Here is a 20,529-nt window from a genome sequence, read left to right as displayed (position 1 = left end):
GTTACACATTAAAGACAGAAATCTTGTATTTATGTCACAGAATAAGTTTATTCGTTTACTCTGAAGCAGTGTTAACTTCTTGTCTTGAGGACAGAACCCAGGGAACCTGACGCTTAAGCTTCCGTAGTCCAAGTGAATGTAAGAAAGGCTTGAAACAATATCTGGTCGATAACGCGCTAAGTCCTTAGATTGTTGATCCGTATTTATTTTGCCAGCTCTTCCACAGTTACTTAGCACCTTCTTTTAATTCAACCATTTGAGAGTTTGGGGTCTTTTTGCTAACCTTTTTTCTCTTATTTGTCTTCTGTTACCATTGCTCAGTCTTTGTTCTTGTTTAGACAGTATGCATCTGTTTCTTTTCTGCAAACCGTATCTCTTGGCAACAGATGTTTTTTAACAGTTGCATGAATCTAGGCTGTTGCCGTTTCTCTGTCTTCTGTTTGTTGTCTTTTATGAAGAAATGGTTCTCTTCCATACTTCAGGTCTCAAGCATGTGTAGTATCCTGGACTTTTATGTGATTCTCATAAAGCTGGATTGGTTAAAGATGTTAATATTCAGGGTGGCTGGGAAAAGTTATTTTAACTTCAGCTGTGTTCCAAAGACAAGTTTTTAGGAGGCATCTAGGAATTTTTCTAATCAAAGACAAGGTACTGTTGTAGACAAGCAGCAAGGAATAAAAATGAGGAAAAAATGAGAAAAATGCTTGGGGGGGGAGGTATTTAAGTAAAAGTTACTAGCAGCTCTGCTCTGTGTCATGACCACAGGCTTCTCAAAATAAATCTAATCTTGCAATGCTCTTTGAAATTCTTCATCTGATTTTTTTGTCTCCAAGTTTTTGTTTCGTCTTGGTCATGGCTAAATATTGACTTTTTAACCATGTTTTTCTCCAAGTGGGATTTGTTCTACTTCTCTTATTTCCATCATTTTTCTCTTTGATGTTTTGAAATAATTCAAACTTACTGTAATGTCTGTGTAAAAATAGTCTCATGTTCCCTACACTGGTCAAATATTTTAACAGTTGAGAATATCTATTTTAATAAAATAACGTGCTCCAGAAGGAGAGATCTATAAATAGGTTTGTACTTGGTCAGTCCAACATATGTGATCTATAACTTGTTTACCTTAAACTTTTTTCATCCATATTTAAAACTTTACCCATGAAACTGCCAATTCAAATTTCTGAATTGTAGTGGAGATATCACGAAAGTGGGGGGTTTTGGTTGGTTTTGGGGTGGGGTTTTGGGTGGGTTTTTGTTTTGTTTTGTTTTGAGTTTTTTTTCATTAAGATGATTTTTGGATTATTACATCGGTGCTTGTAAACGGGTTCATATACAGCAATGTATTGTTAATGCTATTCAAATAATCTAACACCTTGCAGAGCAAAACTTACTGTTCTGACTCCTTCAGATTTTGAAAATGGAATTTAAAAACTGGTGTTAATCTACAGTGATGCCTCTGGAGAACAGATGATAGCAAAGGAAGAGTTTCTTTGTAGCAATATGTTTATGCAGTCAGAGGACTGCTTATTAATTTGTAACCATCCACTCAAGCTACTACATGAGTAGGTTAAAATGACAGTATTGTGCGTCTTGCAAAAATGTTAATTAGAAAGATTCTAAGATACTAAAGCAAGAACAACTCTCAGAATATACTTAAGACAGCATGCAAGAGGATAAACTGAGTAATAGTGAAGACAATTTAAAATACGATTCTGATATTAAAATTCAGATCAAGTTATTGAGGGCATATGTTAGGCCTTTTGTGTATTTTTGCTTACGTACGCTTACAGTTGTGTACATAGGTGCAAATATAAAGGCCATACATGGAAATATTTTGAAGGATTGTTGTCTAATCTGCAAATGGAAGCTAGGAGCAGTCCCCTGTGTCTTTGTGTTATGCCTATCTTTACTTTTGACTGTGCCTGAGAGGGCTAGTCTTGTGCTTATCTTACACAGAGAGAGCAAAAAATGTAATTTAAAACGACCCTATTAGCTTCCCCATTCAAAGTGCAGGAGACCTATTTTTAACATTGCATATAGCACATAGCAGCTGTAGAGCAATATCCTGTTGGTCTTTGTGGAAATTTACACAGACTTAAAACATCTACAAATCATGTCCCATCTGGGACAGCTAAAAGATGAGAAGCAAGTAATGAGCGGCTTTCCTACAACACAGACATGGGCTTGCAGTTTACTGTCGTGCTGTTTAACCTTATTTTTCCTACTCCAGTTCCCTTTCCCGTTGGCTATGCATTTCCAACCTTTACAGTAAGGGAGACAAGAATCCTGTAGCCAGGAGACTTCTGTAATCCACAACCGAATTTCATCCAACAACAGTTCTTTTCCATGTACAATATTTCCATGCAAAACATGATTGTGTAATTAAAGGCTGTGCCATAGGGCACAGGTTAAGTGCTCATCTAAGATCTTACAACTCTTAAACTAAGTAGTTACCACTGGCATTTTGTCTTCTGCATGGGTCATGATGTGCTTTGCCAATCATTTTTATGATTTCCCTGTTATTCAGGGAATATCATGAAGAAGGAATCATGGTTTCTGTTCCTATATAAGTTGAGAAGTGTGGCGTAGCTGTAAGATGGCACAGTCACGCATCCTGAAAGCAAAGAAGTGGATTTTAATTTTGCTGTACAGCACTAGTTAGCTGTTCACAAAGGAGTAGCAGTCCCGTTTGGGTTTTAAGTTTATACTATATTAGTTTAGAAATGGAGGCCAAGTTACAGTCTTGTTATTCAAGTTGTCACCCATCCCCAGAAGTTCTCAAAATTCTTGGAGTACAGAACTTAAAAGCTATTGATGGGAAGCAGATGTTGGTACACACTTGAAAATGCATAATGCTCTAAGGAGTTTCTTTTTCTGTTGGGGGGAAAAAAAAAGGGATAGATAATATGATAAACGTAGTCCTTTCTGGTTACAGGAGCTTGCCTCCAAACCACTGGTGAGTTATTTAGAAAGACGAGCAGAAAGTTATCAGTTTTGATGTAGATTCAGTTTTTATCTAAATTACTTGTGCATAATTCTTACTAGCACTTTCAACTCTTGCAACTTGGATACAAGGGGAATAAAAAGTGAGAAAAGGTTTTGCAAACAGGGATGATTAAAAGAGAGATTTCCGAATCCCAAATGGCACCAGACCCTTCCTCCAAATGCTGAGGAGTGGGCTTGATGCTTTCCTGTTCCCATTAGGTAGCTAGAGCCTGGCAGGGTTCCAACTGCCCGTCCTCCAGCTGAGAAAAGAAACAATAAAAGATAATGTAGGCTTCCCTATGGAGATTTTAGGTCAAAAAATAAGGTCTTTGTGGTTCCTGGAGGGCAAGGACCTTAAGTTTTAAGAAACTGAACCAGGTCTTAATTCTGAAAGCTCTGAACATCTCTCTGTTCCTTTTATAATCCTGTGCCATTGTCTCAGTGGCAACTTATGTGTCATTCATAGCGTGTAATTTATGTGAAACAGAATGCAAGCAATGCGTTTTCCTTACTTTGAACTTCCATCAGAATGGATGTGAAACCAGATCAGCTTTGAGGTCCTTTAGGATGCTCATGTAAAAACCTAAAATCCTGTTGTGGTGCTCAGCCCTCTAACAGGCAAGTTCTGGGGGACAGCCAGGTGATGCTGAGAAGCCTGCCCTCTGTTTTCACACAAGGTTGATCTCATTGCTGAAAGCAAAATAAGAGCTTCCCTAATGCTGAGCGATATAAGAAGGCATGGAGCTCCAGCGCGTGAACTGGAATACCTTTCAGAAAATGAGGACTTGAAAGGTTAAGGGTTACAGGTGACTCTTAAATATATATATATATATATATATGTGTGTGTGTGTGTGTATAAAAAAAAACAAACCTCCCTTTTACACACCCCCACCCCCAGCTTATTTCTTTTCTATTATTAGCAGACTAATGACTATTTAGTAAACAATCTCTTTTCTACCTAACTTCTTCCTTTTTCATCTACATAAGGTTCTAATATTTTGGTTTGCCTGTATTGTAGTCATACGCTCTGGTATTTATCACGGACCAAACGACTTCAAGGAAAACAATTTCTGCCATCCAAATGGCTATAGGGTTGTTTTGAGGGAAAACAACTGCATCCTGCCACAGCTTAGTTAACATTTCACTTTCCCTTGAGGATTTCCTGTTGGCTGTGGCCCAATGTTAATTATGTTTTTATTTCTATAAAACAAAGCTCTGCCAATGTGTCCATGTTTATTACTCACTGTGATCTTTTTGTTTCTTGCAATTCTAACAGTGTTTAAAAACTTCGGTATTAAAACCTCGCTTTCTTGCCAAAGAACCCTTTAACGGAGCTCATTCTGTTGCAAAACAACACTCACGCAGATCTGGGTGGTTTTTAAGGCATGGAGCTTTTTCTCAGGAAAGCCTAAATGCATGTTATTTTCATAAAGAAAATAGTAAGTTTTCTCTGAGCAGAATCTTTGAAAACATTAGGCAGGTTCAGATTTTGAGACCACTGTGAAGGTGTTTTCCTTCCAAACAGCTGTGTAAAGGAACTTAAAAGTAGCTTCTTGTGTTCATTCAACCCACTGTAACACCGTTCGTGAGCTGCCTTTATTGCGAGGTATATGATAGTACTGGAAAGCATCACGCTGCCAGAAGCAAGCTGTTGGGACTACAGACTCTTTGAACTAATATTCCACCTGTGTCCACCAGCATACGGGGTTGTTTTGAAAACTGAGGAAAAACCTTGTTTAAAAAAGAGAGTCCTTTGGAGAATACAAAGTAAATTTCTGCTTTCACCTGTAGAATTTTGCATCGTTAATTCAAAAATGTAACTTTATTCACCTTTTTAAGTTTCTAAAATAGAGTCATATGGAGTCATAAAAAGGTAGCACAGATAGTAACGTTAAGACAGCAGGTACTTAACACAGAGGGGAAAACAGGTTTGTAATTGAGAAGTACTCTGGAATTTACGTACAGGTTAATTTTTGCAGTGCACAGGTTATTTCTCCAGCAGCCTTCAGATTTTATTTACTAATTTCCTGCACTTAATTTGATCTGTTAAGATAGTTTTGAAAACTTTTAGTTGATGTGCTTTGTTTGCTTTTATGTACTTGCAAGTATTCTCTTTTAGTAAAGGCTGGCTCCCTCATTATTTGTAATCCCGTATTACTCACTGCTCAGCGCATTTAAAGCACTTAACTCAAAATAACTTGGACATTACACATCTGTGGTCTTTAATCAGTGTTGTTGAATTTGTAGTAAAGAGCAACAGAAGGACTAGTTCTTTTGAGTTTTTATTCTACAACCTAGCATACTTTGCCTTTTCAGTATATGAATTGTGTTTTAAGGTTGATTTCATAAATTGAATTACTTAAAAGTTTCCAGTATAGGTTGCATGAATTCAGGGAAATATTAGTATTTTGCACTCTCTCTATTTGTATTTGTATTCTAGTTGGTGCTTTAGAGATGTTTTGTTTTCTGTTTCATTTGCCTGCAGTTAATCTTTTTCAGATGCCAGTATGATTAAATACATGCAGTTGTCTGACAAGGTTGCCTCCTGAGTAGTGAGGCAGAAATTCAAATAAAGCGTTCCTTAAATAAAGTTGGCTTAAAGATACAAGCAGAAAGCTTGAATAAGTATTTTAGGTGCAACACCAAGGAAGTTGTCGTGTTAAGTAGAGGTTCATTTATATACATACATGTGTGTGTCTGCGAGTTTGTCTTCTGTACACACTTTAAAATAACCAGAAATTTAAGATAAGTTGATAGAGTATTTTTGTTTCAGATGGAAATCAATTTAATGAAACAGTGAAACTTTGGGTTGTTTCAGGAGTATGTTTTAAAACACAATGAATCTTGCTGGTAGTGAAGGAGCTTTATTAAGCTACGTGTTCCTGAACATGTAGGCTTAGATTGGATATGTTTTATGTCATATGCACTTTTATCAGTATCTGAGAGAATTGCAGTTGCTTTAAGAAATAGAGCCTAAAATAAATGTGTAATATGGTAACACTGGAGCGGTAGATAGATATGAGCCCATCTATTTGAAAGGAATTTTCTTCTCTGCTAGCCAGTGTTTGAGTTATTATTGGCAATGTATGTTGCCTGCGGTTTCTAGTAACAGAAATTCTGTTGAAATCAGTAAGTTCTGCAAAGACTTGTCACTCAGTGAAACACTATGCTTAGTTAGTTTAATGTATTTCAAGGTACACTTAAATAAACTTCTTTTGTGGCGACTTCGTTGCCATTGTCTACCTAGTCTGGGTGTCAGTTTGTGTAGAATATTTTATGTTTCTGCTCTTTGCAACTTTTCCAGAGTATTTTTACAGATAGCATTGGGGAGCAAAAAAGGAATAGTGCTGCAGCAAAGTAGGCATCTAGTCCTCGAATTATAAAAATCAGCTGAAAACAGAAATTACACTCTTTTTTTGGGTTGTAGCAAAATCAAGTTTGTTTCCTACCAGATCTGTTTCCATGTTGTGAGCTGCCAGAAGTTACAGATTTGGCAGGGCAATATTTGATCGAAATAAAATACCCGGACTTAATAATACTCATCTCCAATAAAAAGAGAACAAGTTCCTGAATTAGCAGCCTAATTAACAGTGGAAGCTTTAAGCAGACTTAGTTCTGCAATACTTACTGAGATCTCTGTTGTCGTGTAATGGAATGCTTTTTGTGATAATTGGAGAAAAATAGGTTAATATCAAGTATATGTAAAAACTTTATTTTCTTGCCTGTTATGTATCTGTCTCTTTTGTGTATTTTTAAAAGTACCTTGAACTCCATCTATGATCCAAATCTGTCTCTTCAGAAAAAACTTTTTTAAAGAGGTAATGGTCATTTTAAATTCAGTTTACACTTTTGCTGTGTTGGTTGGTGTTGCTCTTTAGGACTCAGAAGGTATATGGCTGTTCCTGGCACATTCAACTTCAGTGCTAAAATCGGTGTCATATGGATTTAAGCATGTTACATTCAAGCCAAGCCAGACTAAGACCGTTTCTTTATAGTAGCTTATGTCTTTCAGTGAGTTAAAATAATACTCTGTAGGAAAAGAATGACTTCTCCTTGCCTTTCCTTATAATTTGACTATAGATTCTAATTGCAGTCTTGTCTTTAAGTTCTCCTTAAAAATCATATTTATTATGATGTAGAGGCTCAGGGGTGAAAGGGGTACGTAGGGAACATGGTCAACCACGAACTGTAATAAAAGCTTTAAGGAATGCATACAACATACATAATCTACGTTGAAAGTGGTAACAAACAAACATCATCTTACTCGTAGGGCTAGAGAAAAGAGATTTGATAATTTGTAAATAGTGAAAAGGAATTAAAATAGCTTAAAATCTTTCAGTGAAGCAAGGCCCAACTCAGATTTGGGTCCTGGTCTCCTGCATGCTCGCACTGCTGCGTGTGCTCCCCGAGCCCGGTTCGGTCTGCTCTGAGAAGTCACATTGTAAGCAACTGCTCCCTTGGGACCAGGTCTGGTGCTCATGTGGCAGCCTGACTGCTCCTGGCTATGTTAAAAAAATACTCTTTCTGTCTTCACAACCTGGCATTAGTATTCAATTAAGAAAAAGACTTCTGAGACCAAATCAAAGGGATTTTTTTAATATGCTTAATTAGAATCACTGTGTCTACTTACTGGTTCATGCTCTTTCCAGACAAACACTTTTATAGAATGTCCATCTTTGAAATTCTTGACAAAAGAAACCTTTCCTCTCATCACTGTTCTTCTCTCCTTCCCCTTGCTTCAGCAGGCTGGGGAGAAATGCCTACTGTCCACACAAAGACCGAAGCTTCTTGGGGAGAGCCGTCATCCCCTTCTGCTGCAGTTGATAATGGCACTTCAGCGTGGGGGAAACCCCCCAGCAGTGGTACAGGGTGGGGAGAGAATCCTGCCGAGTCGGCAGGGACATATGGAAGAACAAATGCTCCAGCTGCTGCCCCAGCACTGTGCAAGCCAGGTATGTGCATGGATGTCACTGTCGTAAGAGGTTGGCGAAAAAAGGCAAAGTGTGGTTGTGCCAGTATTTTCAGACAGCACTTCTGGTTTTCTGTGCATTTAAATCAGAGACTGTCTTAATTTCATTCTCAAAACTACATTAGCTGTCTCAAAACGTTGATATTTCAGATACCAGATTCATACAAAAAAACGAATATGGTGTATCGATCCAGTAAATTTAAAGGTACTCCTGAGAGTATTTTTGTGTACTTCGAAAGCAGTATAGTAGAGATGCGGGAAACCGTGAAACTGCAGAAGAATGTGAATAGTACTTATCCCTAGTTGCCAAAAAGAAACCTGTATTGGGATGAGAAGCAACTGCGCTCAGTGAAGATAGGATTGATTCTGGTAGGAAAAGCAACACATGAGAACAACTAGTCATAACCTCACTGTTCGGTTAAACTGAGGGAGTGGATATCTTCTGCAGCTATTAAAACTGTTCACAGGTTCAGGAACATCCTGAACTACTTACTGCTTCACGATTCCTAACTAATGTTATTTGATAAAAATCCTCCATCTCTAAATGCCCTGAAGGCTACAGTGCTTGTTTTAGACTTCTGTTTTGGCTGTGGCAGTTTTTAAGTTTCACTCCTGCAAAATGCTACACTGAGAGATAGTTAGAAGGCCCAGAAAACCTAAAAAGAGGGGCGAGAGGTCTTAAGATGAGTAATCCCAGCTGTAAACAGAGTAAACAGAATAAAACAGAACAAGGTGACATGACACAACCTCGTCACTGAATGTAAAGTGTTCTCTGCAGCCCACGTGCTCCTTTCAGATTCCTTTCTTCTGAGATAGGAATGAGTTTCTGACCGTTAATGACATCGAAATTTGGTTTTGTTCATCGGAAGAATGTGGCAGCTAAAATGGTGAGGTTCATTGAAAGCAAAATAGCACTTAACAAGTGTGTGGTCATACTTTTGGTTCCTTGTTCCCAGGAGACTGGAATGACCATGACCACAGATCTTACTTGTTCAGGAAAAAGCAAGACTTGCTGTTGCTGGACTTTTTCTTCTATAAAGTATTTAGAGAACTTTTCTTTTTTGCTAGCTTCAAAGGAGGCATCCTTATCATTTAATGCCAATTAAGCTACTTGATGAACCTCTGTATCTCTTGAAAATACTCAAATGTTAGCATACTGGATACGGCATAAAAGGATATTTCTGCAAAATTTGCAGGAAATTGAATAAGATTTTTCTTCTCCCTCTTTCCTTTCCCTCCAGCTTCAAAATCTATGCAAGAAGGCTGGGGCAGTGGTGGGGATGAAGTGAATCTCAGTACTAGTCAGTGGGAAGATGAAGAAGGAGATATGTGGAATAATACTGCTTCACAAGAGAGCAGCTCCTCCTGTAATTCCTGGGGGAACGCCCCGAAGAAAGGACTTCAAAAGGTAAGACAAAAATAAAGATACTCTCTAGAAAAGAGTGGAATTAGTGTAACATTTCTAGAATAAGCTGTCACAAATTTTCTGTTGCATTACACCTGAACTCTTTAAATTAGACCTCTGACACCTGAATGCAAACACAGCTTGCCACTACAGTGGTTCAAGTACAGCCTAGCTTGTTTCCAGGGGAAAATGGGAGATCTTTGACTTTAAGCATGTCAGATGCTTCGGGAGTTTTGTTGTTGTTGCTTTTGTTTTCTCTAAGTTTTATAAGCTTCCATGTATTCTAAAGAAAAGATAATGTATTAACAGAAGCAGAAGAGGTGTTAAGGGGGCTTTCAGACACTTTCCATGGTGGTAGAAAAGCAAGCAGTAGTTTGTGATGAAGTGGTTCAACAAAAAATTATTTCCTATTTGTGAGGAACAAACAGATAATTGTAAGGTGTGTACTGGTATGAGAACAAAGCAAACTTGTATTAATGCCGCACTCAACCCAGAACATAGACAATTATGTTAGGAAGTTTTCCATTGCACAGTCTTTATTTCAGGACAAGGCCAGGCTGTAACTTAAAGGAATTGGGAATGCATTTAGCCAGTTTGTTTGTTATTCCATTAGCCAACAGTTAGGCCAGTGATTTGATCAAGTATGGTTGTTTCTTGTACTGTCCGCAGCCCAAAACAAATCCACGCTTGTCCCTTGGTACTTTCTGGAGAACTGAAAGGAAGAGACTTCTTAAGGATTTTGTGATAGAAAAGCTGCACAGAGATCTTTTAAAGGTGTTTATCTAGACGCTCTTGTTTGTTTTTAAGAAAATACACTGAGTAACATTCTTAACTTCAAGGTTGCAAACTTGTTTTTGGGAATGTTTTTCAGGAAGTGTTGTACTATTTCAGAAACTTTTATTTCATTATGTTTTTCTGCCAAGGATTAAAATGAAATATGTAAATTCAAAGGTGGCTTTAATTCAGTGGTCGGCAAATCAAATACTAAATAGTACACTGAACACCTATTCAGCTGAGATAAAATTTGTACGCTTTGTGGGGGAAGAGAATCGTAGTTACATTGCTCGGAGGGTTCTTCAATACTTTCTAAATTAATGTACTAATATATCTTTCAGTAGCATGTATTATTAATAAGAAAAACTTACCATGTATTTTATGTACATCTCACTAGTGTGAATATGGGAACCAGACCATTAATGGACTCTCCCATTCATTTACTAAGGGCATGAAGACATCTAGCAAGCAAGATGAGGCCTGGATCATGAACCGTCTGATAAAACAGCTCACAGACATGGGCTTCCCTGTGAGTAGTGTTCATAGCTAGCACAGCTGTGGCTTAGTTTTTGTAGCTTGTAGTTCTGACTTTCGATGTTTCAGACTGTAGCTACAAAAAGATCTTCAGTCTCTTCTTCAGGCCGGGAAGTAGTTCTGTTACCTGCATTTAGACATTTACTCTAATTTCAGAAATCTACCGTAAGCTAGTACAGTGCTCTCTGAGATTACTTGATGATATACTTGCGTGATGACATTGATAGATCTTTTGAAGTTCAGAGTTTTATAACAACAGGTGTTACTCTGAACTTCAGTAATAATTCCACTCCTGTTCCCCTTTTCTTGTTAAACAGGTGAAATTAGAGTATAGCTGGTTTTTTGGAGAAAGGCGTATCGTAGTGATATTTAAGTTGTTCATAGAAAACAGGAAGAAATTTAAACAGAACAGTATGATTTGACCTTGTAGAAATGGTACTTACTTGACAAACCGAAACTAACTGAATTGTTGTGGGAATTGCTAAAAACAGAAAAAAATGTGCGCAGACATTATTTGTGCTGCTGGGTAAATGTTAAATCGTATTTAAGAGACGTATCTGTTTTCTCAGTTTGCTTTGAAATCATATAAGCATGATTACTTTTTCTCTTAATATAATCTGTATTTTTGACAGAGAGAGCCAGCGGAAGAGGCCTTGAAGAGCAACAATATGAATCTTGATCAGGCCATGAGTAAGTATGTAACTAAATTTTTTTTCTCTTTAAAGCGACACAGGAACCATTCATGATTCTGAGAGTTTGATCTTATCCAGATCAAATGGATAATATTTATTTTCTTGCTTTTGCTTTTGTAAGCAAGACCTACTTCTCTGAACTACTGTTGGCAAATTCACTGTCTTTGCATCACCTTTTTCAGTATATTTCCCCTTTCTGTGAAGGTGCTCTGCTGGAAAAGAAGGTGGAAATGGACAAGCGTGGAATGGGAGTGACCGACTATAATGGAATGGTCACCAAACCCCTTGGCTGCCGCCCACCACCAATCTCCAAAGAGTCTTCCATGGACCGCCCCACCTTCCTTGACAAGGTAAGTTCAGAAATATCAGTGTGATACACAAGTCGAAAGTGGACACAGTGTAGAAATATTGATGATTTGCACTGTCTGTTTAGAAAGTTGAAGAGAGAAATGTGATTGATAATTACATATTGCTTTATTCTTTTTCTTCTCTTTTTTTTTAATCTTGTGGGGAATTTAGTCCTTGTGGAAAGGACCAATGATTTGATTCCCACATAGAAATAAACAATGGTCATCCCCAGTGTTACACTTGAAAAGAAAACTTACTATGGAATCAGTAATGCAATGGAACTAGAAATGGGAAAAACAAAGAAACAGAGCACAGAAAGCCTTTCACTCTGTAAGAGTCCAGAGAGTCAGTGACCCTTGCCCAAATTAACGATCAGGCAGGATCAAGGCCAAAATCTTCAAGAATTAGGCTCCTAATTCCTGTTTTAGTTTTGAGCTCCTTGTAGATTTCAGTGAAAGTTCAGTACTTAAATAGGAATGAGGAGCTGAGGTATTTTTGTTAAGCCAAAGAGCAGAGACACACAGTCGTAAATAGCTTCTCCGATGAGCTTCCTTTTCTGTGATCACGTATGACAAATTTTCCAGCACCATTTAATGACTGAGGAGAAGGCTCCAGAAGTTTGTGGTGTCCAAGATTCAAAGTGACGAAAGAAAAGGATGTAGGGAAAAGCGCAGCCAGATCTTCAGTAGGAAATGAGATATACAGCCTGACAGAAAGTCCTACAAAGAGACCCACCGAATCACCTCAGAATCCCCTCGGGAAATTATTAATAAAGGAAAGAAAAATCTCTGGTGCCATTCTTTATTTCACAGGTTATTTGACATGTTCATAAAGATGGGTGATGGTGGTTTCTGAACGCAGAAATCAGTGCTTTTCACAAACTGTGCTGAAACCAATTCATTTTACATAAGCTGTTTACAGGATGTGAGACAGTAATGATATCTAGTCTTGTTAACACAGACTGTATTAAAAACTTTACCGACCCTGAGTAACGATTATCTTTCCAGTCCTCCACCCTGTGTTTTCTTATAGTCTTAACGATAGCGTTATCCTTAAAGTTATGGTTTGTGTTGTGACAGGTTCCCAGGTGTTGCGCTAAGAAAATTAACATGGTGCTATGCTAGGACATCTGATAAATACTGACCTTTTAATGACAACTGTTACTGTTTCTGCTGTCATCACAGTCTAAACAGTTTGCTGAGTTTTAGTGCTGGTACGATGCAAACTGTAAACAAGTTAATTTGATTAAACACAAATGCATCTTACCATAATTATGGGTTATTTATATTAATAAGGAAAAATGAGCATCTATATAAAATTTGCTTTAGAGGGTCCTTACATATCAAAAGTTTTTGTGATAGTTCAAATGCTGCCACAGTGCTGCGTGATCTAGTGTCATGGCAGTTTCTCCCAAAGATTATATATTAGAAAACTGCTTTTCTGCTTTTGGGGGAATAATAACATTTGTTCTTTCTGGGCTCCCTACTTATATCGGAATGATGTGGTGTCCATTATGTTGTCGTTCCCTAAACCAGATGAAACTGATTGTGTATTTCCTACAATGTAAGGCTCAACCTGGCTCTTCTTCCTTCTTTTTCTCTTCCTGCCATGTAAAGTTCATTCTTAACAAATCTGTTTGCTTGTGGCAAACTTTAATGAATATGTTAATTGAAAGATCTCTCTCCTGATGAAGGTCACACAATTCATGCACGCATGTCAGTTAACCTTTTCTTTTCTAGGGTAACAATATCTTGAGCAGTAAAATTATTGCCAGAGAGAGAGGTGCATTATGTGTAGCATGACGCATAATTATGGAAACATATGTTAAACACAACTATTGAGAAAGGAATACTAAAATTATTAATATTCATACAGCAAGTAAAATCTGTTGGTCTAGGCATAATCTGTCACAGTGACTTTACTACAACAAAGGAAATAACCCCAAACTATATTTGTTAGCTATCAGAGTGTTGAGCAACTTGCTAAGTGAATTAAACAAATATAGTTTTTACTCTAAGAATAGGTATTTTTTTCCAAAGAAATTCTTTCCAGATTTACAGCTCATGCTAGTAGAGCAACTCCTCTTCTCCAAAACCTTTTTGCCCTTTGAGGTACTATTTCAGAGCATGAGCCTAGAGCTGTCTCGCTTCCTGCTCCAGGTCATCCTTGGTCAGTGAACAAGCTCTCTGCACAGCTGCACAAAGCACTCCAGCCAGTGTTCCTTATTGTCTTCTCAAGTCATTATCCTTTTGCTTGGCTTTGCTGAGTCTTCAATAAGTTCCTCTCTGTGAAATTGTAAGTTGGGTTAGTGTGCTCATTGCTACCACTTTCTCAGCTGATTCTCTCAGCCTCTCAGCTCACCTGAGTTGAGACTCCATCATTTTTCTCCTGCATTTTCTCTGACAGGTAAAGCTAGCACTTACTTATGTTTTTTTTAACCTTATGCATTTGAGGAGAGAGAATTTCCAGCCCTGACATTTGCTTCTGGACCCATTGAACTCCCAGTTCTCTCTGGATTAGTAGTGGTCTGTGCAACTAAACATCACCTTTGAATGTTTGCTTTCACTTGTTCCTCAACGCTTGCTGCAGATTCTCTTTATTCTATGTCACACTGAGTCAATCTCTGGCACTCAGTGCTTTGTTAATTGTATTATTTTTCAGGATGTTATCTTGCCCTGTAGCACCATAAAAGGAGAAGGGAGAAAATCCAGTGGCTTTGAGGAAATAAAGACTCAGCCTAGCAGTACCCTGATACGTAATCTCAGCCATGTTGTCTTGGTGGTAAGCATGCTGTACTTAGGTATCAGGTTTGCTTGAAGATGTTACCTGATGTCTTCTGGAGCCATCAAATTTGTAAGAAAAGCATGTAAGATTTTCCTGGAAGCATCCTTAAAAATATTGGAAATAAACCCAGAGTGCTTCAAAGGATCTTTTCTTAAAGTGTAGGGATTTGGCTTGGGTACCACTCCTGAGTACTGGGACTCAAGTTTGGTGTGTATTCTCACTGCACCTATCGAGTGTTCTTCTAAGCTCAGAAGAAAAATGTGGTGGTTTGCTGATCTGCACTGACCACCCCATAACTGAAAATCTTTGGCATTAGCTCAAGCTTGCTTTCTGTGAGGCTTCTGTTAGTTCCGTGGCAGACTCGTTTTCCCTCCTGCTGTCGTCTGTCGTTGGTTTTTTATGCTTTCTCCCATGCCACCTGCAGAAAGTCCTGTCTTCCTTTGCCCTGATGCTGCTTCCAAACTTTCTCCCAAATTCTTGAGCATGCAGGAGACTGTGAAATTCTCGCCTTACAAATTAAGTCTCCTTTTCACTACTGTCTTATTCACTGATCGGCTCTTCCTCTCTACTATTGAGAAATCCAGGTCTACAAGCCTTGATGCCTGTTGGCTGCAATCATGTTCTTCCAAAAATATTCTGACTAGACTTTTTCCTTGTTTCTAATTTGAACATAGTGTTTGTTGGGTTTTTTCCAACCTTGTCCTTCACATTCTGATCCCAGTTGCCTCTGGTGAGTGTGATTGTTTTTTGTCTTTGGGATAATGAATAAGGTATTTTATCATTATGCAGAAACACTTTTGTAGGCCTTGCAATTAGATGATGATCACTAGAATTTTACGGTTGACTTTTAAATTCTTCTTCTTTCTTCCCCATCTCTGCTTCCTGTGATCCAGTGATGGTTTCTTTTTTGAACTTCCAAATTTTGAGACCTCTTTCGTATTCCCGTGTTTTCAAAATTAAATATACCAATGATGGGTACTTCTTTGAGTATTGCATTTCCTGCAAGTTTCTTTTGCCTGTACCTAACTGCTGTCACATTTGAAGAGAACTTATTTTGAGGTGAGGTTTTATTACTTTAACTTCCTCTTCTGGAAAAGTTTGGTTTTTTTTCTGTTTTAAGAAGTTATTAATGTGCATTTTCTACTAACTACTTCTGTAACTGACTTTGAATTTGCCAGCGGTCTTTATACAGTCTCGCATCTGTCTGTTGGGACATTTTGATTCATGAAGTGGCAGTTGTTGGCAGGTGACTGCCAAAGTATCCAGGAATCCTCTGCTAAATTGTCCATATCTCACAGGGCTAAAAAATCCTTGAGTAACGCTGCTTGCATTCTGTCATATTTGGTACATGAGACTATTGTGAGAGACTTTCCGAAGTCCTGAAAGTAATGTATTGTTGAGCACCAGTGTGGTGCTTTGTCTTGGATAACTGTAGAAGGAAATACTGCTACTAGTAGGATTTTACAGTTGTGTCAAGTCCCTTCAAAAAAGTTAAAAGCAGTGCTGGACTGAGCATGATTTTGATGATTCAGATGTAGGGGATTTGTTTAATTGATTAGCCCAAGGGAGAAATGTAACATAGATTTGTAAGAAAATCACTGAAGAGGAAAGGTTAGGTAGAAAAGATTGCTCTCCAGGAAACAATTATTGCATAAAGGAGCCTGAAAAATAATGGGTCACAAACCATTGTCAGCAGTAAAGGTATCACCTAGTCTAGGTTGAGAATGACTGATGAGTACTTTGTTGACCGACTAAAATACTTTGTTAAATGAATTGATTTCAGTTCCACTTATAGAGCACAGATTTGTGCAGCACAGTTGGCACCTTATGACAAGTTCAAATTAAAAGAAGTAGAACAAAGTGAATGTGAACAATGTGTTATAAACTTGCTACAAAAGACATTTTCTGCGGTTCAGCCAAGGAACACACTTGTGAAGGTGGCCTTGCAGCAAGAGTCTGCCTGTTCTGGAAATTAGATGCCTGGGTCTCCAGCATGGCTTGTCCTCCACCGTCACTGGCACTGCCTGTTTCTAAAATGAGAAAAAATAATGTCAATGAGACAAGACTTGAATAAATTTTGGGGGCAGGAAGGGATTGCATTGGTCTTTCATGGTCAATAGGTCTGTTCACATAGGAAACAATGGCATCTGAAGGAAGGAGCATGCACGAAGCTTGAAATTATTTTCACTTTAAAGGGGGAAGGGTAGAATTGTAAACATAAGTCTGTGATCTAAGGAGAAATCCTTGAACCTGTTACTGTCATGCAAGCTGCAGTTGTTTGTGGAGTGTGACTGATGTCCACTAGAATGTAAAATATCTTGAGCTGGAAGGCCTTGGGGATATCATTAGAAAATGTCAGTGTCCCCCTCAGGATAGTCAGATAGCATGTCAAGTGTCACTTTGCCTGATAGTAAAGAAACTTTTTCTTTGCATCAAAGGAGAGCTGTTGAAAATGTATTTTTCAGGATTAACTTAGAACATAAAATTTACCGAGCGTGCTTGCTGCATTAGGTCATTTGTTTGGGTATCTGGTTAGCGGACTGGGCTGCTTTTTTAACAAAGGAGGTTTAGCAGTATCTCACAATCTTCTGGGGCATTGAATTTATTGGTTGAAATAACCTAGCTCCTCGCCTATTTAAAAGCCTTTCTTTGCAATGAACATATTGCCTGAAAAACACCAGTCCAGCACATTGCAAATTAAAGATTTTTCTCTCTGCCTGTTTTTGGAGCTCTACTTTGTACACAGTGTTATTTGATCATGCTTGCCGCAGGCTTCCCAGACATCAAAGCACAGTTTGAGGTAGAACTCGGTACCCCACTGTAATACTAGCTAGATATCTACCTGTTTGATTGGGGATTATATGATTTATTTTATTTTCTGACTTGCTGTTTGCCCCCCGTGGGGGCTGCCTTCTGTGCATCGTATCCATGTTCAACCGTGGTTCCTTACAGCCCGGTTATCAGAGGGGGCTCCTTATGTCTTGCTAAAATCTGCCTCCTCCTGGGGGATGTTCAGGCAGCGTCTTAATCGCTTTCCTAGGAAGGCTACACAGACAACATTATCATTATTGTTTTTAAGTATTTTTGTGTTCATTGGGTGTGTTATAGTGTAATGTTTCATAGTGGATAATAATAACTCAGTGCTATGTGAATATTAAAAGAGGCTCATGTGTCTCAGTTAGGAAAGGGGATTAATGCAAAAATGCTTTTTTAAGAGCAGAGCTATGATGTGGAACCAAATGCAGACTGATACGAAATAAGCTGATCTGGCCTTTCCCAAGTTCTGGGTTAGCAAAAGCGGTATGTTGTATGTCTGTGCTCCACTGCTGAGAGTTTAGCAAACTAACCGAAGACTTCCCTGAAATGTGCTGGGTCTCTTCCCTTTCCACCTTTCAGTCTGGTGGAGAAGAGAGGAGAAAATCTAAGGGGGGAGGAGAAGATGGCTGCATGATAGCTCTGCGATCAGTTGCCAGAATCCCTCCTTTCCTTCTGGAGAGGTGGGTGAGGGTGACTGTACATTTGTGGATTAAGTGTAACAAAGTAAAGAAAAACAGTACCTTAATCCTATTTCTCTCTCTCTTCTCCCTTCACTCCATACTTTTCACTCCCTGTTATTCATACCTTTTTTTTTTATTTTTTTATTTTTTAAATATTTTTATTCATCCATGCTCTTTTATATTTCCATGGGACACTGTTTTGTGCGCTGTCTGCTCCTGGGCACCGCACACAGCTCACCCTTTCTTTCTCCAATCAGGATGGCGGCCTAGTGGAAGAGCCCACTACTTCACCATTTTTGCCTTCACCAAGCCTGAAGCTCCCCCTTTCAAACAGTGCACTCCCTAATCAGACCCTGGGCGGGATTGCCTCAGGGCTGGGCATGCAAAACTTGAATTCTTCTAGACAGGTAAGGCTGTTGGGGGAGATCCCAAGTTGAATTTCAGCTCTCTTGGACTTGCTGCTAGTGCCCATCACTTCCCCGGGGAAAACGGTGGTTTAAACTGAAAGTGCGTGGAACATCTTTGTTCACATGAAATACCAGTGGAGAAACTACCTGCTGTGTAAACGTTTCATGTGATAGGACATAAAACAACTACTTAGTTGTAATTAGCCTGCTAATTACACGCATCCATTGAGAAGAGACTGTAGTATTATGGATTTATACCACTGAACCCTGGTATAGCTCTGCCTTGATTGATGTGAGGTTTCTTTTTCTGAGGCGTTGCTAATTGTTTCAGACTCTAAGGCAGAGACATTGCTCTAATTTGTCTTTCCTGGCTGGCATAATTATTCAGTGATGAGATGGGTGAGAAGTGATGGGAGCTTTTTTATTCCTGCTGTAAGTGTCGGGACAGCTCATAGCTTTGACAGGTGGTAAGAAAGAAGCTGCTTCTAGCACCTCTGGTCAAACAGAGCATTGTGGCAAGAGGGATGTTTTGGCCCCTGGGTAGAACATGCTGAAAGGGAAAGAAAACGAAAGAAAAGGAAAGGAGATGGAGGCAAGATTGATAAACACTACGAGACTGAGAGGCCATAAACTACTGTTGATTATGAAAAGGTTATTTTTGCCATATAAATTGAAGTTCCAGCAAAAATAGGAAAGAACAACACAAAAACTCTCTATATCATTCTATGGTGGCTTTTATTACATATATTCTTTTAAAGTTAGTTTTCTAAAGGCAATACTTGTCCAGCACTTAGAGCCCATTAAGCATGTCTTTCAGAAGCGGAGACTGCCCTAATAGCATGTCCATTATCAGTAGCTTTGTAAAATGACTAAGTGTAAAAACTGCCTAGATAATTTGAGGACTGGGATGTTGTAAGTTTAATGACTCCATTCTCCTGTCCCTTGCTACACAAATACAAACATTTTTGGCAAGTACTTTTCATTGTTCATCTTGCAACCCTCAAGGGTTATGCATCCTTATAAAAGCAATCTTCAACTTCAGCTGCCTTTTGTTCAGGCATCTGTACAAAGTTTTGGAGGTTTGGGATGTTGGGTACATGATGATCTTTGCCATGCCTGATTCTAAACCTGATTGTCAATACAGTCTGTATGTACTGGTTTCTTTATCTGTGCCTGTCATAATCACTGAGGATGAAGACTGCACAGATAAGTAACTTCCAGGTTATATGTTGAGTGATGTCTTTAAATGCCAATGTCTTTCTTGTCCTGCTGCAGATACCGAGTGGCAATCTGGGTATGTTTGGCAATAGCGGAGCAGCACAAGCCAGGACCATGCAACAGCCGCAGCAACCGCCAGTGCAACCTCTTAATTCATCCCAGCCTAGTCTTCGTGCTCAAGTGCCTCAGTTTCTATCCCCTCAGGTTAGATGACACTTCCACTCATGAGTTTTCCCTTTCCCTGGAACTCCTCCATATGCGCTCTCCTGTTCATATGCATTGTCATGCTGCTGAGGCTTTGCAGCTACTGTTGCCTGGCTGTGTCTGTGTTGATTTATTTACTAGCCAGTAAGCACGTTACATGAGTAAGATGTTCTCGCGTGTATATTCTGCACGTTATCTGTGTGGGCACATTCTCGTGTTCCTTTTTGCAAAAAGTAGCATTTCTAGAGAGCTGAGGAGTTTGTTCTCGGCTCTTTTTCTATAAATGGATGTTTGAGTATGGTTATTAAGATTTGTATTAGAGCCTCTTGTTAATTTTTTGATAGTTCATGGTACTACTTCTGGTAATAGTAATAGTTTCCAGCCGATGTCTTGTGACTCTTATTAATGGCTTACACAGTTGCCAGTGTTAAAAGTAAATGTACAATGTTTAATACACTGCTCTTTCTTAGGTTCAAGCACAGCTTTTGCAGTTTGCAGCAAAAAACAGTGGTCTCAGCCCTGCACAGTTAACCTCGCCAATTAATAATCCTCAGCATATGACGATGTTGAACCAGCTCTATCAGCTGCAGCTGGTAAGTTAAAAGACATGGCAAATAAGCTCTAAATCAGAATTGAAGGCATGAAGATAAAATAAGAGAATGGCTAACTAAATTTTTAAGTGGACGCGACAGATCTTTAAAACAATCAGATG

General features: G+C 38.7%; 1 protein-coding gene across 1 annotated transcript in view; it reads left to right on the top strand.

Moving 5' to 3' along the window:
- TNRC6C (trinucleotide repeat containing adaptor 6C) overlaps nucleotides 1-20,529 on the top strand; it is a 108,970-nt gene that overhangs the window by 71,122 nt on the left and 17,319 nt on the right. The window contains exons 6-14 of the mRNA XM_050908215.1: nucleotides 984-989; nucleotides 7,728-7,937; nucleotides 9,196-9,362; nucleotides 10,582-10,662; nucleotides 11,300-11,357; nucleotides 11,564-11,709; nucleotides 18,246-18,395; nucleotides 19,671-19,817; nucleotides 20,288-20,410. Of these exons, the coding sequence (XP_050764172.1) occupies nucleotides 984-989; nucleotides 7,728-7,937; nucleotides 9,196-9,362; nucleotides 10,582-10,662; nucleotides 11,300-11,357; nucleotides 11,564-11,709; nucleotides 18,246-18,395; nucleotides 19,671-19,817; nucleotides 20,288-20,410 (1,088 nt within the window). The remainder of the gene's footprint in view (nucleotides 1-983; nucleotides 990-7,727; nucleotides 7,938-9,195; nucleotides 9,363-10,581; nucleotides 10,663-11,299; nucleotides 11,358-11,563; nucleotides 11,710-18,245; nucleotides 18,396-19,670; nucleotides 19,818-20,287; nucleotides 20,411-20,529) is intronic.

This window comes from Gymnogyps californianus, chromosome 19 (assembly GCF_018139145.2).
Source record: "Gymnogyps californianus isolate 813 chromosome 19, ASM1813914v2, whole genome shotgun sequence".
In the NCBI taxonomy this organism is placed as follows: domain Eukaryota; kingdom Metazoa; phylum Chordata; class Aves; order Accipitriformes; family Cathartidae; genus Gymnogyps; species Gymnogyps californianus.
Note: the sequence above shows the minus strand (reverse complement) of the source record. Positions and strands in the feature narration are given on the sequence as shown.